The sequence below is a fragment of the Rhineura floridana genome, chromosome 6 (assembly GCF_030035675.1).
Source record: "Rhineura floridana isolate rRhiFlo1 chromosome 6, rRhiFlo1.hap2, whole genome shotgun sequence".
NCBI lineage: Eukaryota > Metazoa > Chordata > Lepidosauria > Squamata > Rhineuridae > Rhineura > Rhineura floridana.
The window spans coordinates 76,672,227-76,695,333 of record NC_084485.1 but is presented as its reverse complement, the minus strand read 5'-3'; the positions used below and the strand labels follow the sequence as shown (position 1 = coordinate 76,695,333).

Here is a 23,107-nt window from a genome sequence, read left to right as displayed (position 1 = left end):
TTGTGACTAAAGTCTCTTCCCCCCAGTTTTAGGAAGAGAAACCTTCCCATGCTGCTTTATATGAATTACAGTATTCTGCTTTCCTATATACAGTTAGGTCTCTGGACTGTTGACACTAGTTTAGTGTGTGTGTCTGTGTTTAAAAACGTGGCAACTATAATAAAACTAAAGTAGTTGTCTTTGGGCTCACCCTACACACATACAGTGCCTTGCACAAGTAACCAGACCCCTGACCAATGCTCTCATATTACAAAATTACAAATGGTACATTGCAATTTTGTTCTGTATGATACTATATTTTGAAATACTGAAACTCAAAATCAATTATTGTAAGGTGACATTGTTTTATGTTGGGAAATGTTTGTAAGAAACAAAAAAAAACATGTTGCTTGCATTATTCAACCCTCACACATTAATATTTGGTAGAGCTACCTTTCACTGCAATAACGGCTTTAAGTCTTTTGGGGTAGGTATGTACCAGCTTTGCACACAGTGTCAGGGATTTTGACCCATTTTTGGCAGATTCACTCCAGGTCGTTCATGTTGGTTGGACATCACTTGTGGACCGCAATTTTCAAAGAGCACCACAGATTCTTAATGAGATTGAGATCAGGACTTTGACTGGGCCAGTGTAGGACATTCACCTTTTTGTTCTTGAGCCACTCCAATGTTGCTTTGGCCTTGTGCTTGGGATCACTGTGTTGCTGAAAAGTGAATTTCCTCCCAAGCTTCATTTTTTTAGTGGACTGAAGCAGGTTCTCTTGCAGTATTTTGCTCCATCCATTCTTCCTTTGATTTTAACAAGATGCCCAGTCCCTGCTGATGAGAAGCATCCTCGCAGCATGATGCTGCCAGCACCATACTTCACTGTAGGGATGGTCTGTCTTGAGGCATGGGCAGTGTTAGGTTTGCTCTACACATCACTGAGTTTTGGCCAAAAAGCTCTCTTTTGGTCTCATCTGACCACAAAACCTTTTCCCACGTTGCCGCTGGGGCGCACTCATGCTTTCTGGCAAACTCCAGACGTGCTTTCAGATGGTACATTTTGAGTAATGTCTTCTTTCTTGCCACACTCCCATACAGGCCAGTGTTAATGCAGAGCTCTTGATAACGGTTGATTGGTGCACCATCACTCCCAGCCACTGAACTTTGTAGCTCCTTCAAAGTGATTGTTGGCTTCTCTAACAAGTCATCTTGTTTGAGCGCTGAGGTTTGAGGGATGGCCTTTTCTTGGCAGTGCCTGGGTGGTGTGATGGGAGTTTCCACTTCCTGCTTATTGATACAACTGCTCACTGGGATATCTAAACACTTGGTTATTATTTTGTACCCTTTTCCTAATTATGCATTTGTATTACATTATCTCTCACTTCTGTAGAATGCTCTTTGGTCTTTGTTTTCCCTCAGATCCACAGCCCGACCAATGATCCTTCACAGGGGTTTTTATTCTGACTTTAATGGTTCACAAGTGGAGGCCAGTGGTAAGGTAATTGTGTCCTCGATTTCCTTCATCTGTAAACTGGGAGCTTCCACAGCACAGGGGTTGAATACTTATGCAAGCAACATGTTTCAGTTTTTTATGTTTCTTACATTTCCCAACATAAAACCAATGTCGCCTTACAATAATTGACTTTGTTCTTCAAAATATACAGAACGAAATTATAACAGCATTAGTCAGGGGTCTGATCACCTTTGCAAGGCACTGTAGCTCAGCTATGGAACAGGTGAAATTGTATCAATACTAGAAGCTTTTGTTCTCTGGGTCCTTCAAAAAGAGAAAGTCTTAATACTACAAAATTAAGCATTGAGCAGACCTCAGGAAGACTTCAGAAATTCTGAAAAATGCAGGTTCTGCAATTTCTCAAAATCCTTGAGTCATGACTATATCGTCAGCTTTTACATAACACAGATTTGGGGCAGTAGTGTAGCAGCAAATTCAGAAGTGCAGGGTTCCTTCATGATAATTGCACACACAATGCACCCTTTCCCTCCATGTCATGTCCAAATCTACACTCTTACTTAAACAGACATCATACAAGCTAATCAGCATGAGAGGGGAGGCTGTGTGGTAGCTACAGAAAAGAGTCTTAGTGACTACTGATTCACTCTGGTTGGCTCCAATCAGCACAAAAAGAAAAGGACTCTTCTCAGTGGTTAACACTCCCCTTTCATGATGATTGGCTTCTACATACAGACCTAGCTGGGACCCTGCTCCTATACGACCCATAATTACTACATCGGGGTATTCCTTCAGTATATATACTGAATATATACCAGGGTGTGCTTCCCCCCCCCCATAGAATTCATTGCAGATAGAAATGAATGTTTCAGATCATGCCTATGCCGAAAGGGAGAATACTTTTCAGGAAATCCAATATGGTCAGTTCTGATACTTGGCATCAGAATAATTCAGTTGAATCATTGGTATAGGTTCTCAAATTATTTCTATGGAGTCAAGTGGTCTGTTGCCAAATTAGATTTCAAGACCATGCTGACAGAAACCTGCACAGTGCTTCATAATCTATGGCTTCATTTAGGATTGCGACCAGGTACAACATAGATTAAGTATCAACAGAACCTAGAAAATTATTCCATCAATTTTAATGAATTCCCTATGAAGAAAGCTTATACAATAGAGGTTTCACTTAATACTAGCTGTCATTTTGGATTAAAGAATTAGTCATTTTTCATACTATCGTGCACTGTACAGAATGGAAAATGGGAGGCTTTATAACATTTTGCGTGCAGAAACAACATGAGGAATAGATTAATCCTTGAACTGTTGAAAGGTCTAATTTGCAAAAATGTAACCTTCTGTTTTCGACTATCATCCAAGAAGTTAACCAGAAAATGACCATTTTTGTACTGTCAATACCAGAACAAAAATTTACAGTTGTCCATATTCTTGATTTGTATTAACACAATTTTCAGTTTACTTAGGTTGTTCAGTTTTATCTTGTCTGTTTTAGTTTTACCTTAATTTTATGACAAGTTTTCTTATGGCTGAACAAATGCATTTCAATTATACATTTACTGCTGGACCTACATTTAAAAATAAATTTAGGGAGCTTTCTGAATACGGAGGGTGCAGAATCTGGAGATGAATATTAGAAACATCTATATTATTAAAGTCAAACCTCCCTCATTTCATGTGCATTCGCTTTGCAGGCATAAAGGGAAGTTATGATGCAGAATTCTCAGGATGCTGTTAAAGTCCCATTTGCTGAGCTACCTCTGGGCGCCTTTTCACAGGGGCAAAAGAGCAGCTTTGAAGAGCTGCCCCCTTGCATCCGGTTTGGAATTGTCTTGCGTTTGTGACATCAAGGAGCCAGTGAAGTTCCTTTCTGTCTTGTCCCACAACTGTTTATCTTCACACACAGACCTCTTTGCAGCTTAAGTCCAATCAAAAGCAACAAATCTGCTTTGAGGATGGATGGGATGGGAAGCGAGTTTGGTTAGAAAGGGTAGCTATGCTGTGAATATAGTTCAGTGCTGAGAAAAACAAGATTGGACACAAAGCAAGGCTGCTCTTAGCCAGTTTGTTGCCTGAGGCAACAGAGGAACATCAGGGATCAAAGCTAGCCTGATAGCTGCATAAAATGTGCGGTAACTGGCTGTGGATTCCAAACAAACAAGATTACAACATCCCTCAGGACTAAGTATGTCACCTGAGAAATGAGGTCTTCGGGCGCAATCCTAACCCCATTTACTTGGGAGTATTCAATCAGACTTTTTTGTAAGTAGACGTGGACCATGTAATGTTCCTCCCTGGCACCACCTGCGATACTCCCACCCATGGCTACCACCAGGGAGAAATGTACTTTTATTTTTCTTTAGCACACCCTAGCACAGATCTCACAAGATCCCACTGCTAGGCAGCACCACCAGTCACTCCCTGTAAACAATACTGCTAGAGACTTCGCCTTAGTCTCCCTTCTGGCTTATTACTTTGTGTCTGGGTGCACTTGCAGGCCACAGCCCCCCTGTATCTTTGTGCCAATAAAGCATACAGCCCTGGGTTGCCTTGGATACTTGATGATACACTATCTCTTCACCGCTGCCACCATTTGATATTGTTTCTCTGCCTTGGTAAATGCCCTGCCCACCCTTCTGGACTGTGAAAGTCCCAGCCAAGGATCAGGCTTTTGGTAAACGAATAAAATATTTATTTATAAACACCAAGAAATAACAAGATTATATAAGATATGTTTAACAAGTGTATGGTTTCATATAGTGTCACTCTTTATGTTTCTGGTCATATATATATTGCCTAAATATCAGCCATGACCCTCCATGGCGCAGAGTGGTAAGCAGCGGTGACGCAGCTGAAGCTCTGCTCACAGCCGGAGTTCGATTCCAACGGAAGTTGAATCTCCGGTAAAAGGGGTCGAGGTCCACTCAGCCTTCCATCCATCCGTGGTTGGTAAAATGAGTATCCAGCATACGCTGGGGGGTAAAGAAAGGCCGGGGAAGGAACTGGCAATCCCACCCCATATATATGGTCTGTCTAGTAAACGTTGCAAGATGTCACCCTAAGAGTCAGAAATGACTCGCACTATACACCTTTACCTTTTTAAATATCAGCCAAATACAATCCAAGCCTCCCTCAGAACTCTGCCAACCAACTCCTCCAAAATCCCTATCATCAACCAACTGACCCTCAACAACTCCCCCCTGACTCAACTGTCATCCTCTCATTTATACCTTCAGCCATTCAAACACTCAGCCAATCATCATACAGCATTCTCCAGCATTCTAGCCCATGTACTCCCCCCTCTCACACAGTCACTTACCATATATCACTTAATAAACCCGCACTTACCATATTTACAAATATTAAAATACAGGGACATCACAGACCACATTCACACCATAGATTTGTTCCACTATACCCCTCACAGAACTACAATTCCCAGGTTTCTCTGGGAAGAGGAATGTTAGCCCACTCTGACAATTGTAGTTCTGTGAGGGGAATGGGGGGGGGAATCTCCTAACACCTCTCAGAACTCTTCACAAACTACCCTTCCCATGGGGGAAACCATGACCATTTAAAGTGCAATAATAGTGGAATAAATGAATGGTGTGAATGTGGCCATGGTTAGGATTGCATTGCTAGTTGACTATTCCATGTCCATGAATGGATGTTTTAATCAGTTATCCTTGTGTTCATTTGTATATGAATGAAAAATAATACTTTTTATATTTATATATATATATAAAGTTTAGATTGTTTTTAGATATTGATGGCTACTAGTCATGATGGCTATGTTATCTCCAATATCAGAATCACAATGTCTCTGAATACCAGTTGCTGAGAATGATGAGCAGGGAAAGGCTGTGCTCTTGTCCTGCTGGTGGCCTTCCTGAACACACTTGCCTGCCCACTGTGAGAAAAGATGCTGGACGAGATGGGCCTTTGGTCTGATCCACCAGGGTTTTTCCTTATGTTCTTAAATTACCCACACACTCACAGACACATCACAGGAGCAGGCACCATCTAAATGAAATGGACTGCCTTCAAGTCGATCCCGACTTATGGCGACCCTATGAATAGGGTTTTCATGGTAAGTGGTATTCAGAGAGGTTTACCATTGCCTTCCTCTGAGGCTGAGAGGCAGTGACTGGCCCAAGGTCACCCAGTGAGCTTCGTGGCTATGTGGGGATTCGAACCCTGGTCTCCCAGGTCATAGTCCAACACTCTAACCACTACACCACACTGGCTAAGAAGAAATATTTATCTGTGTGTGGATGAGAAAAAGCAGGATACAGATGATATCTTTTCAGAGATGACACTTGCCATTCAAAGTTTTTATAAATTTTGTATTAAAAATAATTAACTTTTTCTTAAAAAACACAAAAGTCTGCTGCCCTATTAATAAGGCACCTTTTCAGCTGGTTTAACTGATTAAATTGATCAGCTAAACACTGAAGCCCTGCACTCAGCACATATTCAATTGATCTCTCTCTGTCACTCATTCTCTCACGCACCATCATATGTTCCACGGCTGAGTGATGGGATCTCAAACAGTTTCTGGGTGCAACTTCTGTTGAATCTTCACCATTATTTATTTATTTATTTATTTATTTATTTATTTATTTGCCAATTTATAACCCGCTTTTGTTCAGTGAATTCAAAGCGGCGAACAACATTATAAACTCATACAATGTAAATAAGAACTCATAAAATCACATAATAAATCCGTTAAACATTAGTAATAAGATAAAAATGTATACATTTTGAAAACTTGGCAAAAATTAAAATTAAGTAAAGTGGAAATATTTAACAATTAAAAGCCTGGCGAAATAAAAATGTTTTAACATGACGACGAAAATCTAAAAGGGAGTTAGAAAGCCGTATCTCTAGTGGAAGGGCATTCCACATGCTAGGGGCTATTACTGAAAAAGCTTTGTTCCTAGTGCCCAATTTACAGATTGTAAAAGTTGAAGGAATAATCAAGGTACATTCAACAATGGATCTCAATGGAGATATTCACAAATACGATTGGATAGATAAGATGGCTCCAGATTGTGTAAAGCTTTAAAAATTAAAGTCAATAGCTTAAATTGGTTACGAAATCTGATAGGAAGCCAGTGTAGATGATATAAGAGAGGCGTGGTATGCATTCGAGGACCAGCTCCTGTTAGCATCCGTGCCGCTGTTCTCTGAACCAGCTTAAGCGGCCGAAGGCTTTTGACAGGAAGGCCGACATAAAGGGAATTACAATAATCCAATCGTGATGTTACAAGGGCCTGCGTTACTTTCCGTAGATCGGATAGTCCCAAGAAAGGACGAAGTTGGCTGACTAATTTTAGTTGTGCAAACGCACTCCGAGAGACTGCTGCGACTTGAGGTTCCAAGGTTAGGGCTGAATCTAAAATGATGCCTAAACTACGGACTTGTGCCTTCAGGGGAAGTAAAATCCCATCTAATGAGGGGAGATTTTCATTTTCCTGAAGGGAATCTCGTCCGATTAATAGAACCTCTGTTTTGCCTGGGTTAAGTTTTAGTTTATTACTATTCATCCAATTCTGAACTGCTGCCAAGCATTGGTTCAGAGGATGAACAGCCCCTTTGACATCTGGTGGAAATGAGCAGTAGAGTTGCGTATCATCAGCGTATTGGTGGTAGGAAATTCCAAATTTGCGTATAATACGGCCCAATGGTTTTATGTATATGTTAAACAACATTGGGGAGAGAACAGATCCCTGGGGAACCCCATATCGCAATGGCCAGGGCTCTGAGAGAAAATTCCCAAGAGCAACTCTTTGAAATCTACCTTCTAGGAAAGAGCGAAGCCATTGTAGAGCAGTGCCTCGTAGCCCCATCTCGAAAAGACGGTTCAAAAGGATGTCATGATCAATAGTATCAAATGCGGCCAACAGATCCAATAGGACTAGTAAGGTCACATTACCTTTATCTAATTCAAGTCGTAAATCATCAACCAACGCCACTAAGGCTGTTTCAGTCCCGTGATGAGGTCTAAAACCTGACTGAAAGATGTCGTAGTGGTCATTTGTGTCTATGAAACTTTGTAGCTGCGCCGCCACCACTCGTTCGATTACTTTACTTATAAATGGCAGATTAGATACAGGGCGGAAACTATCACAAAGAGTGGCATTAAGAGAAGGTTTTTTAAGTAACGGTGTTATAATTGCTTGTTTCAGATATTCCGGTAAGTGGCCTTGTTGCAGTGATGAGTTGACTATCAGGCATAGCCAATTTGCCAATTCAACTCTAGATGTTTTTATCAACCAGGAAGGGCATGGGTCGAATAAGCAAGTCGTGGGATTCATTCCACTGAGGAGTTTAGGAATATCCTCTGGTGGGATTAGTTGAAAGGTTGTAAATAAAGAAAAATGGGCCGCATCAACTATGGAATCAGATTAAGGCCTTGTTGAGGTTAGTGTGGACACAGCTGCAGTTTAAATGTCTTGAGTTAGGCTGATGTAATTTCCAAAATGATCGACTTTCTGAAGGCAACAGTAGGTTTCTTCTGGGCCCTCCCAGTTAAGTCAGTACAGTAGCGCCCCGCTTTTCGGTGTTCCACTAATATGGTGGCTAAAATTAGAGTAAGGCCCCACTCATACAACGCTTGTTCCGCTTTTACGGTGTTTTTGGGGGGGTTGGTGCCATTTTATTGATGGAGTTCTGCTTTGTGGCGGGTTTCGCTTTTAGGCGGGGGTCTGGAACTTAACCCGCCATATGAGTGGGGCCCTACTGTACTCCCAGAGACTGTTACAGTTCTCTTACAGTTTACTTTCCTAGCTGTGGTATGGCATCAGGGCAGGACTTTGGAGCAGAAATCGTGGGTCCTACTCAAGAACACAGGAAGCTGCCTTATACTGAGTCAGACCATTGGCCCACCTAGCTCAGTTTTGTCTACACAGACGGGCAGTGGCTCTCCAGGGTTTCAGACAGGGGTCTCTCCCAACCCTATCTGGAGATGTTGGGGATTGAACTTGGGACCTTCTGCTTCCAAGGCAGATGCTCCACCACTGAGCTATGGCCCTTCCCCCCCCACTCATCAGAATGAGAGGGAGGGCCCCAAACACAGCAGAGCTGGCTGACCATATTTTGCAGCAAGTGAAACACCGGAAAAGACCTTTAAGACCATTAAACCCAGAGTCTAAAATTACCTACACCGTTTATGACACTCTCTTTCAAGGATGAGACGATGGAACTGAGACAGACTCCTTGTCAGGCTTAAAGCTTCTCCCTTAACATATGGCTCGAAAGAGCTGAAACCACGACAAGCGTGCAGTGTTTACAAGACGGCAGCCATCCGGCTTATAAACAAGCGGTTTCTCCAGCAGCAGCAGCAGCAGTGGGAAAATTGCATTCCAAAGACAGTGAGCTTGGCAAGAGGAAGTCTGCTTTAAAGAAGGCAGCAGGAGGAGGAGAACTGCAGCCTGGTCTTCATGAGTTGGTGGCTTTGTTTAGGGGCAGAGTGTCCCTGTCTCTGTCCAGCTTTGACTCTTACACTGTGCTCACCAATGCAGGAAACAAGAGCCCTCTTCAAAGGGATTTCCTCCAGTGCTCATGCTTAGACATCTGCATCTCAGCGCTTGACAATCTTTGCATCCCTATCCAGGTATGTCCTTTATACTTATATTTGCTGTGCAGGTTGGGAAAGTGAAGCAGAAAGGGGGGAAAGTCAGAGACCGCTGCCTTTTTCTGGCAGGGCTGTGCTCTCTTTTAATCTACTAGGGCCCCAAATCTGGTGATTTAGCACTAGGCCATTTGTGTAAGTGAGCTTTCAAATTAGATGCAGGAAAGAAGAAACAAAACATATTTCTCTAAAGGGCATGATGTAGCCTTAAATAAAAGTTTATTAAGACAGTCTTCCCCAACCTGCTGTCCTCCAGATGTTTGGATTTACAACTCCCATCATCCCTGGACATTGCTAGCTGGGGCTGATGGGAGTTGTAGTTTAAAACATCTGGAGGGCATCAGTTTGGGGAAGGTTGCTTTCAGACAATTAACAAAGCTAAATGTGGTCTATGAGGTTAGTTGAATAAGCCCATGATGAGGCATGGGGAAAAAGAGGGATTTCTATACGTACAAGTAAAACAATGGGAGTAGAACAAGGGTGGGCAACCTGTGACTGGACTCCAACTCTCATCATCCCTGATCATTGGCCATGTTGACTGAAGCTGATGGAGTCCAAAAACATTTGGAGGGCAACAGGTTCCTCATTCTCTTCTCAAAATGTCCAAAGATAACTTTTATCTTATATATCTGACATCTAGTCTTCTAGATTCTAAATGAAAAGACTAGTTGGCAGATATGGATTGTACTGTTCACTTTATTTTCCTCCAACATTTCCCATGCTCTAATGGTGTGTGTACTTGTCTTGATTACTTTATGTAGTATTGCTTTCAGTTGTACAGCATCTTGGGGACCAGGCACTAGTAATATTGTAAATAATAAACCTCCTCTCCTAACTCTCCTGAAGTCTTAGCACGTGGCCTTGTAAGAGTTAAATTCACATGTCCAAACCCAGAAGCTTTCGTACAAAACATCTTTTTAATTTGTGGAGAATAGCAATATCAATGCCGACTATGTCTAATGGATTTAAGGGTGAGGGAGTCAACTCTTTCAAACATGGCTTGACCTGGGATTTGAGCACATGTTGAACATGTTTACCTGGATACCGGAAGATATCTGCTTTGAGGTGACTCGTGATTGAAGAGTAATCTGAGGATGGAAATAACAGATATCTGACTTTGTCCTTATCCTTCCTTTCTCTGTCATCTTCTGGATTTTGAAGCTTTAACTTTTGAGTGCCTGATGTGGCTAAGCCCTTAGATGGAAAAGAGCTAAAACCATTACTAAGTCAAGCAGTCCCTTCCTGCTTGCTGCTCCTGTCTTGGCTCTGTGCCCTTGGCCTGGATTATAGTTGCTTTCTGTGGGATAGGCTTAGGAGAAGAAACTCCCAATAGCATCTGTATATTACAGTGATGATAAACAGGCTGTGAGAAAAGATCCCTCAGAAACAGGTGCTCACTGGGCATGGTGGTGAAGGAGGAGATGGTGGTGAAGGAGGTGGTGGTGGTGGTGGTCCAGCAGCTATGAAATCTCCTCTGTAGCTTTCCCCCTCTCTCCTTTACCTTTCCGACAGCTATCCTGTAAAGCCAGCTTGAGATCTTCAAAACGAAGACTGGCCTGATGAGGCAATAGTTCTCACTTTTTGCAAGGGTAGAATTGTTGGTAGATGGAGTCAAAATGGTGTGTAGTGACTCTGGAGACTGCTTTAATCAAACAAGTGAAACTGTTTCACAAAATGCTGAGGAACATATTTTGTGAGCATGTTTATATGATGGATTATTTGCAGTGTGTAATTGCTCTTATATGGCCACTCCTCCTGTGAGTGCAAGGCTGAGAGGATTTTATGACACCCTGCTCCGTTTAGGCACCGGGCCCTGCTGGTTTCCATGACATATTAATACATCTTGGGAAAAATATGTGTTTGGATGAACACATTGTAAATACATGTTACTGATCTGGGTGTACATTAACTTCATTATCTCCAATTGTTTGGGGGCAGGGAGAGAATTTTGCCTTGTATTTTATGAGCTATTAAACTATGTAGCTTAAGGGAAGGATGGAATGAGAATAATGATGAACATGTAAGAGTGGAATCCTCCTTTTATTAACCAAGATAAATCTTCCATCGCAAGCCAGCAGTGCTGCTTCTCAGCTATGATATACATATGGACTTAGTGACCATCTGTTTTGGTCATTCCATTTTCTATTTCATAATGCATCTTTCCATCTGTGCTTATCTAGTCATTCTTTCATCTGCCTTCTGCATTCATCTGTTGCCATACATTTCATAAACTTTCCAGAGCTTAAAGGCTGTTACAATGTTCCTCCCACATTTATAAATTTCCAGAAGTGTGAGTGTTTGTGTGTGTGCATGCGCACACACAAACAGTTTAAAACAGACTCTCACATGACAGCAGTTTTGTGTGTACAGGCCCTAAAACCTGTATATACCCCATGCATATGCCATTATAAATGATAGACATCTCTCCCTCCCTACCCCCCTGCCTCCACATGTACACATGGGTAAATGTCCAAATTAGACTACTGCAACAGGTTGCATGCAGGCCTGCCGTTGGAGAGTGTGATGGCTAAGCCATTGACTGGTACTGGCAACAGGGAACATACTCACTAGCTCCACTGCCTTTCATTGTGTTTCTGGGCACAATTCAAAGTGATACTTTTAACCTTTAAACCCCTTGAGGGATTGGGACCAGGTTACCTGAAGGACTGCCTACTCCCATATGAACCTGCTTCATCTGATGTCCTTCTCCAGGTGTCTGCCCTCACCCTCTGTCTTCAGAGGTGAAATTTGTCCAGAATGCCTGGCTTGCTAAGGTTGCTAATAAAGATGGTTCTGTGGCAAGCAATTGTGGGGGGAACATCTTGCCTGAATTAAATGTAAATGTACTGCCTTCAAGTCGATTCTGACTTATAGAGACCCTATGAATAAGGTTTTCATGAGGCTGAGAGGCAGTGACTGGCCCAAGGTCACCCAGTGAGCTTCATGGCTATGTGGGGATTTGAACCCTGGTCTCCCAGGTCGTAGTCCAACACCTTAACCACTACGCCACACTGGCTCTAAAATGCTGTGAGACTATCAGCTCCCACAACTGGTTAATGGAATCCACTGGATTTCTGAATGCCCTGGGGGAGTTCCCAGTAGATAGAGCAGGTGACCCCGCTGAAGCCCTTGTCACGCCGTGGAACAGCAAGGCGCATTGGGTTCTTGACATGGTTGCTCCCGAGCGCCCTCTTGGGCATTGCGGAGCTTGTTTGCACCTTGGTACACCAGTGAGCTAAGGGCAGTAAAACAGGCTGGACGATGGCTAGAGCACAAGTGGCGAAAGACATGCTATGAGTCTAATTGGGCAGGAGTAAAACATCATAACCATGTCTACTGTGTGGTGGTGAGGGCAGCAAAAAGGCCCACTTCTCTACATCCATTGCATCCTCAAGTAGCTGTCCAGTGGAGCTTTTCTGTATTGTCAGGAGTCTGATGACATCAACTCCAGGAAATGGAGTTTAAGACCCTTCAGAGGCCCACTGTGAATTGTTTGCAAGGCACTTTGAGGGCAAAGTTGCTCACCTCCGTAGCAGTTTTGATGCCTCATGCACATCTACTGTAGTCCCCAATGAGGTGTCCAGTGCAACATCTGCTGCAACTTCCTGGGAACGGTTTCACTTGATGTGGCCTGATGATGTAGACAAGGTGCTTGCGATGATGTGACCAGCAACGTGTCCTCTTGACCCTTGCCCTTCTTGGCTTATTAAAGCTTGCTGAGAGGGTTTGACTGAGTGGATCCAGGGTGAGGTCAATGCATCATTGTGGGAGGGAGTGGTTCCAGCCGCCCTGAAAGAGGTGGTGATCCGGCTGCTCCTGAAAAAGCCCACCCATGGGTGGGGAAAAGACCCATTGGTCTGCAACAATTACCAACTCGTTGCAAATACCCCCTTCTTAGGGAAGGTGATTGAGAGGGCTGTGGCACAGCAATTGCAAGTACTCTTGGATGAAGGAGATTATCTTGACTCGTTCCAGTCTGGGTTCAGGCCTGGTTATGGGACTGAATCGGCCTTGGTCACCCTGATGGATGATCTTTATCGGGAGAACAACAGGGGGAGTATGACCCTTTTACTCTTACTTGATCTCTCAGTGGCTTTCGATACCATTAACCATGGTATCCTTCTGGGCTGACTTGGTGAGATGGGTAATGGAGGCACTGTTTTACAGTGGTTCCGATCCTATCTCCAAGGTCATTTTCAGAGAATAGCATTGGGTGATTGTCTTGCAGCCCCCTGGCAGTTGTGCTGTGGGGTGGCGCAGGGTACTATCTTGTCCCGCATGCTGTTTAACATCTACAGTGTATGAAGCCCTTGGGAGCAGTCATCGGGAGATTTGGGGCGAGGTGTCAGCAGTACGCTGACGATACCCAGCTCTATTTCTCTGTAACATGTGAATTGGGAGAGGCCGTGCAAGCCCTGGACTGGTGCCTGGACTCGGTGGTGGGCTGGATGAGGACCAGTAAACTGAGTCTGAATCCTAGCAAGGTGGAGGCACTGTGGGTTGGTGGTTCCCGGGTTTAGATCATTGGTCAGTTGCCTGATTTCGATGGGGTTGTACTCCCTCTGAAAGAGCAGGTCCGTAGTCTGGGGGTGTCCCTGGATCCATCTTTGTCACTAGAGGCCCAGGTGACTTCAGTGGCTAGGAGTGCCTTTTACCAGCTTCAGCTGGTAAGACAACTGCAGCTGTTGTGGACCAAGATAGCCTGACCGCTGTTGTCCACACACTGGTAACCTCCAGGCAGGATTATTGTAATGCACTCTATGTGGGGCTGCCCTTGAGGTTGGTCCCAAAGCTGCAGCTGGTGCAAAATGCTGCAGCGGGACTGCTCACTGGGGTAGGGTATCACCAACATGTCACCCTGCTGCTGAAAGAATTGCACTGGCTGCCCATTTGCTACTGGGCCAAGTTCAAGGTTTTAGTTTTGGTATATAAAACCCTATTCAGCTTGGGAACAGGATACTTGAAAGACCATCTTATCCTTTATATACCCAGTCGATCACTGCGCTCTGCAGGTGAGGACCTCCTACAGATACCATCTTAAGGAGGAGGTCCGTTCTGCACAACACAGGAAACGGACCTTTAGTGTGGTGGCACGTACCCTGTGGAACTCCCTACCCTTAAATATTAGACAGGTGCCACCTCTGTTATCTTTTCAGCACCTGTTGAAGACCTTCCTCTTTCAACAAACCTTTTAAGCTGAGACCTTATCCCAGTTTGCATCTGTGTTGGAATTGCTTTTTTATGTTGTTAAACCTTTTTTTAAAAAAACCAATATGTTTTTACCCTTTTTTAAAAGATGTCTTCAAAGCTTTTTTAAAAAGTGTTTTAAAATCTTTTGTTTTAATGTATTTTAGAGTCTGTTTTTATGATGTTGTAAAGTGTTTTTAGTGCTTTTGTTTGCTGGCCTGGGCTCCTGCTGGGAGGAAGGGGGGGATACAAATCAAATAATAAATAAATAAACTGAATCCAATTAGGCAGTTAGCGAGAATACCTGCTTATCAGCTTGCGACTGGTACCTCAAGGCCACAGGCTTGGGAATGTTGGAGAAACTGTGTGACCATTAGGTGTGAAAACCCTGGAAGATTTCATCATCAGAAAGCCCTCTGATTGGCTAATTAATTCCAGGCCATACATCTTTGGGAGAGAGGTGGAACCATGAAGTTACTCTGCCTGTCTTCCTATAATGTGTGAGTATAGAATAGGCTAGGCAGATTTGTTATTTTTATGCTGTGATTGGTTTAAGAAACTATTTTGCTGCTATATTGTTGCACTTATGATTTTATTTTAATAAAGACAACCTCCTATTTTCCAGTGTGTGTTCATTGCAGGGGAATTTTGACTCTGAATCCAGCACCTTGGCCATTTAGCCATAGACTACCATATAACTGGGTATTTTGCCTGAAGGCTCCAAAACAAGGAGTGCAGTTTTGGCTCTTGTCCTTTGGAAACCTTGGCAGGTCTATTTCTGGCATGCTGGGTTTCCCCTTGGCCTAGATGGGTGACCAGGTTTAAGGAGTGGCGGCGGCAGTCTTCCTACCTTACAGGGTTGGTGTTGATTTAACTTGGCTCTGGTAAGGGAGGCACGGGTTGTGCCAGCTGGGACCAACTTCCCTGGGTTTGGGAGTTGCCCGCCCGGCAGAGTTCTTTGCAAGGTGGGTGGTGACCAGAGAGCAGACATACTTGGTGGCAGCCTCATTTATGGAATGCCTTCACCAGAATTCTCTGACTGACACTGACAATGTTAAGTTTGAGGTGGCAAGTGAGTTCCTTTTTATTTCCCAGAACCTTCCCATGAATGGTGGACTTGTTTTATTCTGTATCTTCCATTTAGAATGCCACCTTACACCATTCAGTTTTATATTGGCTTATCTTGCCTCCTCATTTTTCAGCTGAACTGGCTGGTTTTTCTCTGTGGTTTTATTCTATTCCGTTTCTCTATGCTGTTTGTAATTTTTCATCATTGTCATAATTTGTTTTATCATATTGTGAGATGCTTTGAACGCAAATTTAATAACAAGCAGAGTATGAATGTTAAAAAATATTTTAAAAATATATGCAAGTGATGCATGTAATTTTCACTGCAGACATATGTCTGGGAGAAAACTGTGTGTGAAGCAGAACCAGGTTTTCCCGTATGGGCCACTGCATCACTGTTAATTGTTTGGGGCAGAGGTACAGAACCCGTGGCCCTCCAGATGTCATAGACTCCAGTTCCCATCAACCCCCCCCCCCAGCCAGCATGGCTAATGGTCAGGGATGTTGGAAGTGATAGTCCAGCAACATCTGGAGGGCCACAGGTTAGAGTTTATCCCTAGTTTAGAGGATTGGCTGGGAAGACCTGGATTCAAGTCATCTCTGCTTCACCAGACTCTTAATGACTTGAGGAAGTATTTTTCAGCCTCAAATTTCTACTTGTACAGTGAGGCTCATTTTATTAATGTATGTAAATATTCAGATTCTCTAGTGTTGCAAGAGTAAAAATTAAACAAAATAGGGGTGACATGAGGGCCCGTTGGTTTAAAAAGCAAAATAGAATCTGCACAGAAACCTCTTGTCTGCTTATTTTTCAGTTTACAATAAATGTCAGTTTTCTTTCTTTTTCTAAACTGAAACCAGGCAGAGAGGCATCAACATCACATGTCCAGAATCAATGAGGTTTCATGGCTAATCTGAAAATGTAATTTCCAAGGGGTTTAAGAACTAAGGCTGATATGGTCAGGATGAGACTCATCAGGCCAGGGGTGGGAAACTTGAGACTTTCCTGGTTTGTTGGGCAACAGCTTCTGTAATTCCTGACCATGTTGGATGGGGCTGATAGGAGCTGTAGTCCAACAACATATGGGGGGGGCATAAGTTCTGCAACTCTGCCTGGGGCATATGAGTGGCAGAACTGGGAATAGACCCAAGTGATTTTGATTTCCAGACATGTGCCCTGTTGAACCACACATTGTTTAGTGAGCATATTGGAATGGAGTTTTTTATTCTTGGTGCCAAGTTCCACCATTGCAAGGCAAAATAGCCTTCAAGTCAATGACACTCAGTGAGTCTCCCTATCCCACTGTCCTGTTGAGATCCTTGAGACTGAAATACAAAGTCTTCCCAGTAGATGGCCCTCTTTCTCCATCTTGAACTTGTTTTCATACCTCCTGGATTAGAATAGATACTTAACAGTAGCAGCCCGGAGACTGCAAGGCCTATTTATCAATGTAGTTGAAATGTGATGAACACAAACCTTGCCAGAGGTTTGTGACTCACAGCCTTTTTGGAAATGCCTTTACAGGGAGCTTCTCAGTCCAGTTTACCAGGGAGGGAAAGGTCACACACAGCAAGGACTCTGCAGTCTTGGCTGACAGTCGCCTGGTCCAGGATGGAGAATGGAGCGGTGCTGCAGAGGTAAGGTTGCTGAGTCCATGCCAGCCAGAATCTGTGGAGCAGGGGATGCTCAGAAGGAAATCGAATGATTGGGAAGCAGTGTCTGCAGCAGCAGCACCCCATGCAGATGATACTGCAGAAAGTGGTCCAGCCCAGTGCAACTTTTACTTGGACACATTGCTGGCAGATGTTCCAAGGGTCTCCCTTCTGGAATGGCAAATCCCATAGAAAGGCTGTGACCAGGGTGGGCAGAAAGAAGAGTGTTTGCTTGCTTGCTTGCTCGCTTGGGCAGGCTGTTCCTTTCCCTGCTGGGGAGGCTTTGTGGTAATTTAATTGAGCCTGTTTGTGTTTCAGCAAAGAGCATCGGGCAGAGCTGGATGGACATACGTTATCTTTGGATGCAGGTAAGGTAACAGAGAAGCCTGGGGATGGAGGGAGGAATTGATTTCCTTGGGGTAGGATGAGGCTGTCTCTCACAACGTACTAGCCCAATGTGGTTTGTTAGTACTGCGCAAAAGCCTGGCACCCAGCAGGGCCATCATCACTGACCAGCTAACTACTGCACTTAAAGGTTCACATCCTTAACACAACTGGATAGTGTCAGCCGCCCTTCTGGGAGGCAGTCCTCTTGACAGCTGACCCCTTGTGCTGGTTACCCCAAACAGAGTGTTTTCTTCTTGCATGGCTTATTTATTGACTGTGAACAGCATCACTCTGAGATCAGTTATTGGTCCAGTGCTCCATGACCTTCTCAGGCTCCTGTTGGCCAGGGGAGAAGGCAACAAACGGGCCTCATTTTTCCAGCCCTGTTATGTTCTCTTGCCTCCCTCTTTCTCTTTTTGGACTATCACCATAGCACTTCCCAGCTGCAATGGAGCCACCACTCTCTGGCCTTGGATATGCACATATTTATTATACAGTAGCCAGTTACTGGTTGGGGTTCCTTTTAGATCTCATAATCCCTGTTCTAAAACAGCTGCATTGGTTGCCAGTTCATTTCCAGACCCAATTCATGGTGCTCACACTAGTGTTTAAAGCTCAAAACTAGTTAGGTCCTAAATATATGAAAGCCCACCTCTTTCCCTGCAGATTTTCTCAGGCGCTGAGATCAGCAGAGAGACCCTTGGGTAGTTCCACCACACTCAGAGACTTGGGGTGGTGTCCCAGGAGAGGGAATTCTCTGTGGCAGCTCCTAAAATGTGGAATTCCCTGCCCACCGAGGTGCATCTGGTAATCTCACTGTAGAGTTGATGATGCACCTCTTTACCCTGGCCTTTGACACTCGAGATGTATATATTTAGGACCCAGACTACTTTGTGATTCTGGTTGTTTTTAATGGGTTTTAACACTGCATTTTAAGGTTATTGTAACCCACTCTGGGTGAAGGGCAGGCAATAAATGCCAATAATAATCAGCTGCTTGAAACAGGTTCTGCATGGTTATTCCTTCCTGCTGCTGTGATCAGCACCACTCTCCATTTTATTCTTCTGCCTTGTTCCTGATGCTGGCCAGTGATATCTTGGAAAATCTTCATTACGCTAGGTAAAAGATTCACAGGGAAAGTGACCTACTTCATGTTGCTACTATATTGAAATGCCTCAACTTCAGCAGTTGGAAACCTCAGGCCTAGGGACCAAATGTGCCCCTCCAAGCCTCTCTCTCTGGCCCTCAGAACTCTCCCAAGGCTGTGCCCCTTATTGATCCTGCTTCACATCCTAATTTTTTTGCTTGACTGGAATGTGCCCTTCTACTCTGAGAATGTCTCTCGCTTGTCTGAATGGAGAATAAAGAGAGGTTTGTGTGCATAGAAACTAGCCTATTGTACATAAGTAAAACTTATGTATTTGTTGTTCTGCCCACTGTTGATTATGGCCCCTCCCACCGCTGTCATATGGCCCTAGCAAGATTTCTCAGAAGAGCATGTGGCCCTCGGATTGAAAAAGATTCCTCATCCCTGCTTTACTTATTATAATGTGTGCATTGGGCTTATCTATACCTAAATAACCTGGTCATTCTTATTATACAGCCTCAAGAGTGGCTGTATAGTATAGCCAGCGTGGATTTTTCTCATTCCACAATGTTAAATTGAAAATACACCCCCCATGCCATTCTGATGCTTCCTATAAACTCATTTCAAAACAAAACCTATAGTCCTGGACTTAACAACCCTCTAAATATTCATGGCAAAACAGAAAACAGAGAGAATAGAGAGTTCAAAGTCTAAAAAGAGGGGGGGGAAACTCCAGACCCCTTTTGGACTTTTTTCTGACAGAGTTCTCATAATTTGTTGAAATTCATTAAAAATCAACCATGTTCACAGAGTACCTGTAATCCTATTACTGACCTTGCCCCGTACTTCATCTCCTGCAGTTTAAAAGTTAAAAAAATGTCTGGCTGATGTTTAATTAATTTAAGAAATTTTGCTTTGAACTCAATGATAGTGTTGGGCATGCTCAGTAAGAACCTACTTCCAGTGTTCTAAAAGCCAGACTCCCAGCTGCTGGGCTTGGCTAATCAGGGGGCTACACCCACACCAGTCCTTTATTTCACGTGAGACAGTCCTGGCTTCCCCCAGAGAATCCTGGGAAGTGTAGTTTGTGAAGGGTGCTGAGAGGAGACTGCTATTCCACTGACAGAGCTTCAGTCGCCAGACTGGTTTAACAGTCAGCCACTCTGACTAAAGGTCTGTGAGGGGAACAGGCCGTCTCCTAGCAACTCTCAGCACCCTTCACTAACTACACTTCCCAGGATTCTTTGAGAGAAGCCATGACTGTCCAAAGTGAAATAAAGGCCTGGTGTGGATGTGGCCAGGGACAGCTTTGGTTTAAATTTGGGTAGGAGGCTACATGTGCCTGCTGTAGAATAAAAGGTGGAGAAATGCTGAAAAGCAACGATACTCTTCACAATGTTTTCCTTTTGGAAAGGAAAGGGGCTTTTCCTCTGTCCAGTGCCCACCCACACAATCTCCTCCCCTCTCCCTCCTATTTCCCTCCCCCTCCCCCTCCCCGGGTCGGTGTTGGACTACAACTAGGGAGACCAGGGTTCGAATCCCCACACAGCCATGAAGCTGACTGGGTGACCTTGGGCCAGTCACTGCCTCTCAGCCTCAGAGGAAGGCAATGGTAAACCACCTCTAGATATCGCTTACCATGAAAACCCAATTCATAGGGTCTCCATAAGTTGGGATCGATTTGAAGGCAGTCCATTTCCATTTTCAAACATGATTGCACAGAAATAAATCCCATGCAAATGATCAAACCCACCCTCCCTCCTCCTCCCTCCTATCCCCTCCCTCTTGCCCCTCCCCTCCCCCTCCTCTGCCCCTCCCTCCCCATCCCCTTCCAGTCTCCTCCTCCCCCTTCACCCTCCTCCCCTTCCTCCTCCCCATGGTCAGTTTTACCTATCTTAAGCATGATTGCATAGGAGTAAATACCATTGAACTCTATAAGCATGCAAATGATCAAACCTGCCCTCCCCTCCCCCTTCCTTTGCCCCCCACCAATCCGCTCCTTCCCCCTCCCCCATGGTCAGTTTTATCTATCTGAATTATGATTGCATAGGAGTAAATCCCATTGAACTCAATAAGCATGCAGATGATCAGACCTGCCTTTCCCCTCCTTCCCCTCTCCTCTCCTGCCCTCTTCCTTCTTCTTCCTCCCCTGCCCACTCCAGCCCTCCTTCCCTCTCCCCCTGTCAGTTTTACCTATCCTAAGCATGATTGCATGGGAGTAAATCCCACTGAACTCAATAAACATGCAAATGATCAAACCTATCCTTCTCTTCCCCTCCCCCGCCTGCTCCCATCCCCCTCCTCCCCTCTGCCTTTTCTCCCCTCCTTCCTCCTCCTTCCCCCCATCCCCTGTGGTCAGTTTCAGCTATCCTAAGCATGATTGCAGGGGAGTAAATCCCACTGAACTCAGTAAGCATGCAAATTATCAATCCATTCTCAGCAAATTTGCACAGGATCCCATTTCTTACCTCCCGGATTAAAAATTCACTAATAGGCAAAAAACCTTACAGTTTAAGAACATACTTTTAGCCCACAGATCTTTCTATCAAACTTTAAAAAGCAGGGAAATTGGGCAGCTATAGCAAATGCACCAGGGGAGCAGGAGACCTGACCTCCTCTCTGAGATATTGTACTGCCCTACAAATTGGTCAAAATGCAAACACAATTTGGGTTGGTCTTTCAGAGTCCAATCCACTTCCTGTGTAGCTTGCAAGAATTTGGTAACATGGGCCTCTGAGCATATGGTGAGTGGTGGCAACACCCGCAATCAGCCCAAATAATAGAAAGAAGACATGTACTGTGCTGATCTTGTTGTAGCAGGGAGAAAGCAACATTATTTTTTTTTTATATAGTTTTTATTCAAATTTTTCCAAAAAACAAACAAAACAAAGTAAGAAAAAACATAACAATACTACAACAAAAAATAAAAATAAAATGGTTGACTTCCGATTTGTCACAGATCAGCTATAAGTATATAATATACATCAAACCTGTCCCTTAATATGTACATACAGAATCCCTTTTCTCCATAAGCTGTCTTAATTAATCATCAAATCCCAGTATCATCATTTTATTTTGATCTTTCGACAAAAAGTCTAAGAGAGGCTTCCAATCCTTAAGGAATGTATCTGTCGATTTTTCTCTAAGTAAACACGTCAATTTATCCATTTCTACTAAGTCCATTAATTTCAGTAGCCATTCTTCCATTGTTGGTATTGATTCCATTTTCCACTTTTGTGCATATAATAATCTTGCTGCCGTAATCATATATAATAATATTCTTCCATATTTCTTTTCTATTTGTTTATCCATAAAACCCAGTAAAAAAAATTCTGGTTTTGACTGAATATTTATCTTTAAAATTTTTTGCATCTTCCTACCTATCTGTGCCCAGAATAATTTCGCCTTTTTACATGACCACCACATATGATAAAAAGATCCTTCTTGTTGTTTACATTTCCAACAAACATTAGAGACATTACTATACATTTTTGACAGCTTTTCTGGAGTCATGTACCAACGGTACATCATTTTATAAAAATTTTCTTTAAGATTATAACATAATGTAAATTTCAAGCCTTTTTTCCACATATTTTCCCATTGATCCATTTGTATGTTATGACCAAAATTTTTTGCCCACTTTACCATGCACTCTTTTACTTGTTCTTCCTCCATATCCATTTTCAATAAAAGTTTATACATTTTTGCAATTATGTTTTCATCATTTGTATACAAACCTATTTCAAAATCAGATTTACTTATTTCAAACCCATACATTTTCTTGTCCATTTTATATCTTTCTAACAATTGTAAATAGGCAAACCAATGAAAACTATATCCTTCCTTTATCAATTGTTCTCTCTCTTTCATTGTGTATTCTCCATGTACATTTTCTAATAGTTCTTGATAAGTTAACCATTTCTCTTTTCCAGACATTTCTCTTCTATAAAACGCTTCTTGACTTGAGACACATAATGGTATTTTCGAATAAAACCTTGGTTTGTATCTATTCCATATTTTCAACAGAGAACGTCTTATAAAATGATTGTTAAAGTCTACGTTTACTTTTACTTTGTCATACCATAGATATCCATGCCATCCCCACTTCAGATTGTGGCCCTCCAAATCCAATAGTCTTTTATTCCTCAATAAGATCCATTCCTTTATCCAGACTAAACAGCAGGCAGCAAAATAAAGTCTCAAATTTGGTAATCCCAGTCCTCCTCTTTCTTTAGCGTCTTGAAGTAATTTAAATTTAACTCTTGGTTTTTTTCCTTGCCATACAAATTTAGAAATATCTTTTTGCCATTGTTTAAAAGGTAAATCAGAGGATATTACAGGTATTGTTTGAAACAAAAACATCATTCTCGGTAATACATTCATTTTTATCACAGATATTCTACCCATTAATGACAGTTGTAGTTTATCCCATCTTAGCAAGTCTTTCTTAATCTCTGTCCATAATTTTTCGTAATTATTATGAAACAGCTTTGAGTTTTTATTTGTCATGATGATGCCTAGATATTTCAACTTTTTTTCTATTGTAAAATCTGTCTTGTCCATTAACTCTTTCTGTTCCCTTAAAGTTAAATTTTTCACCAACATCTTTGTTTTTTGA

The 23,107-nt window shown here is 43.0% G+C and overlaps 1 protein-coding gene across 3 annotated transcripts in view; it reads left to right on the top strand.

The window, feature by feature from the left end:
• The first annotated feature begins 9,006 nt into the window (after positions 1-9,006).
• The window catches only part of LOC133386690 (inositol 1,4,5-triphosphate receptor associated 2-like), a 35,352-nt gene continuing 21,251 nt past the window's right edge, over positions 9,007-23,107 (top strand). For 2 of the 3 annotated variants that reach the window (XM_061630407.1, XM_061630408.1), the window contains exons 1-2: positions 16,777-17,000; positions 17,334-17,383. In XM_061630407.1, the coding sequence (XP_061486391.1) occupies positions 16,876-17,000; positions 17,334-17,383 (175 nt within the window). In that variant the 5' untranslated portion in view covers positions 16,777-16,875. Of the gene's footprint in view, positions 9,090-16,776; positions 17,001-17,333; positions 17,384-23,107 lie in introns of those variants that run through there. The other variant, XM_061630410.1, reaches the window with a different exon arrangement.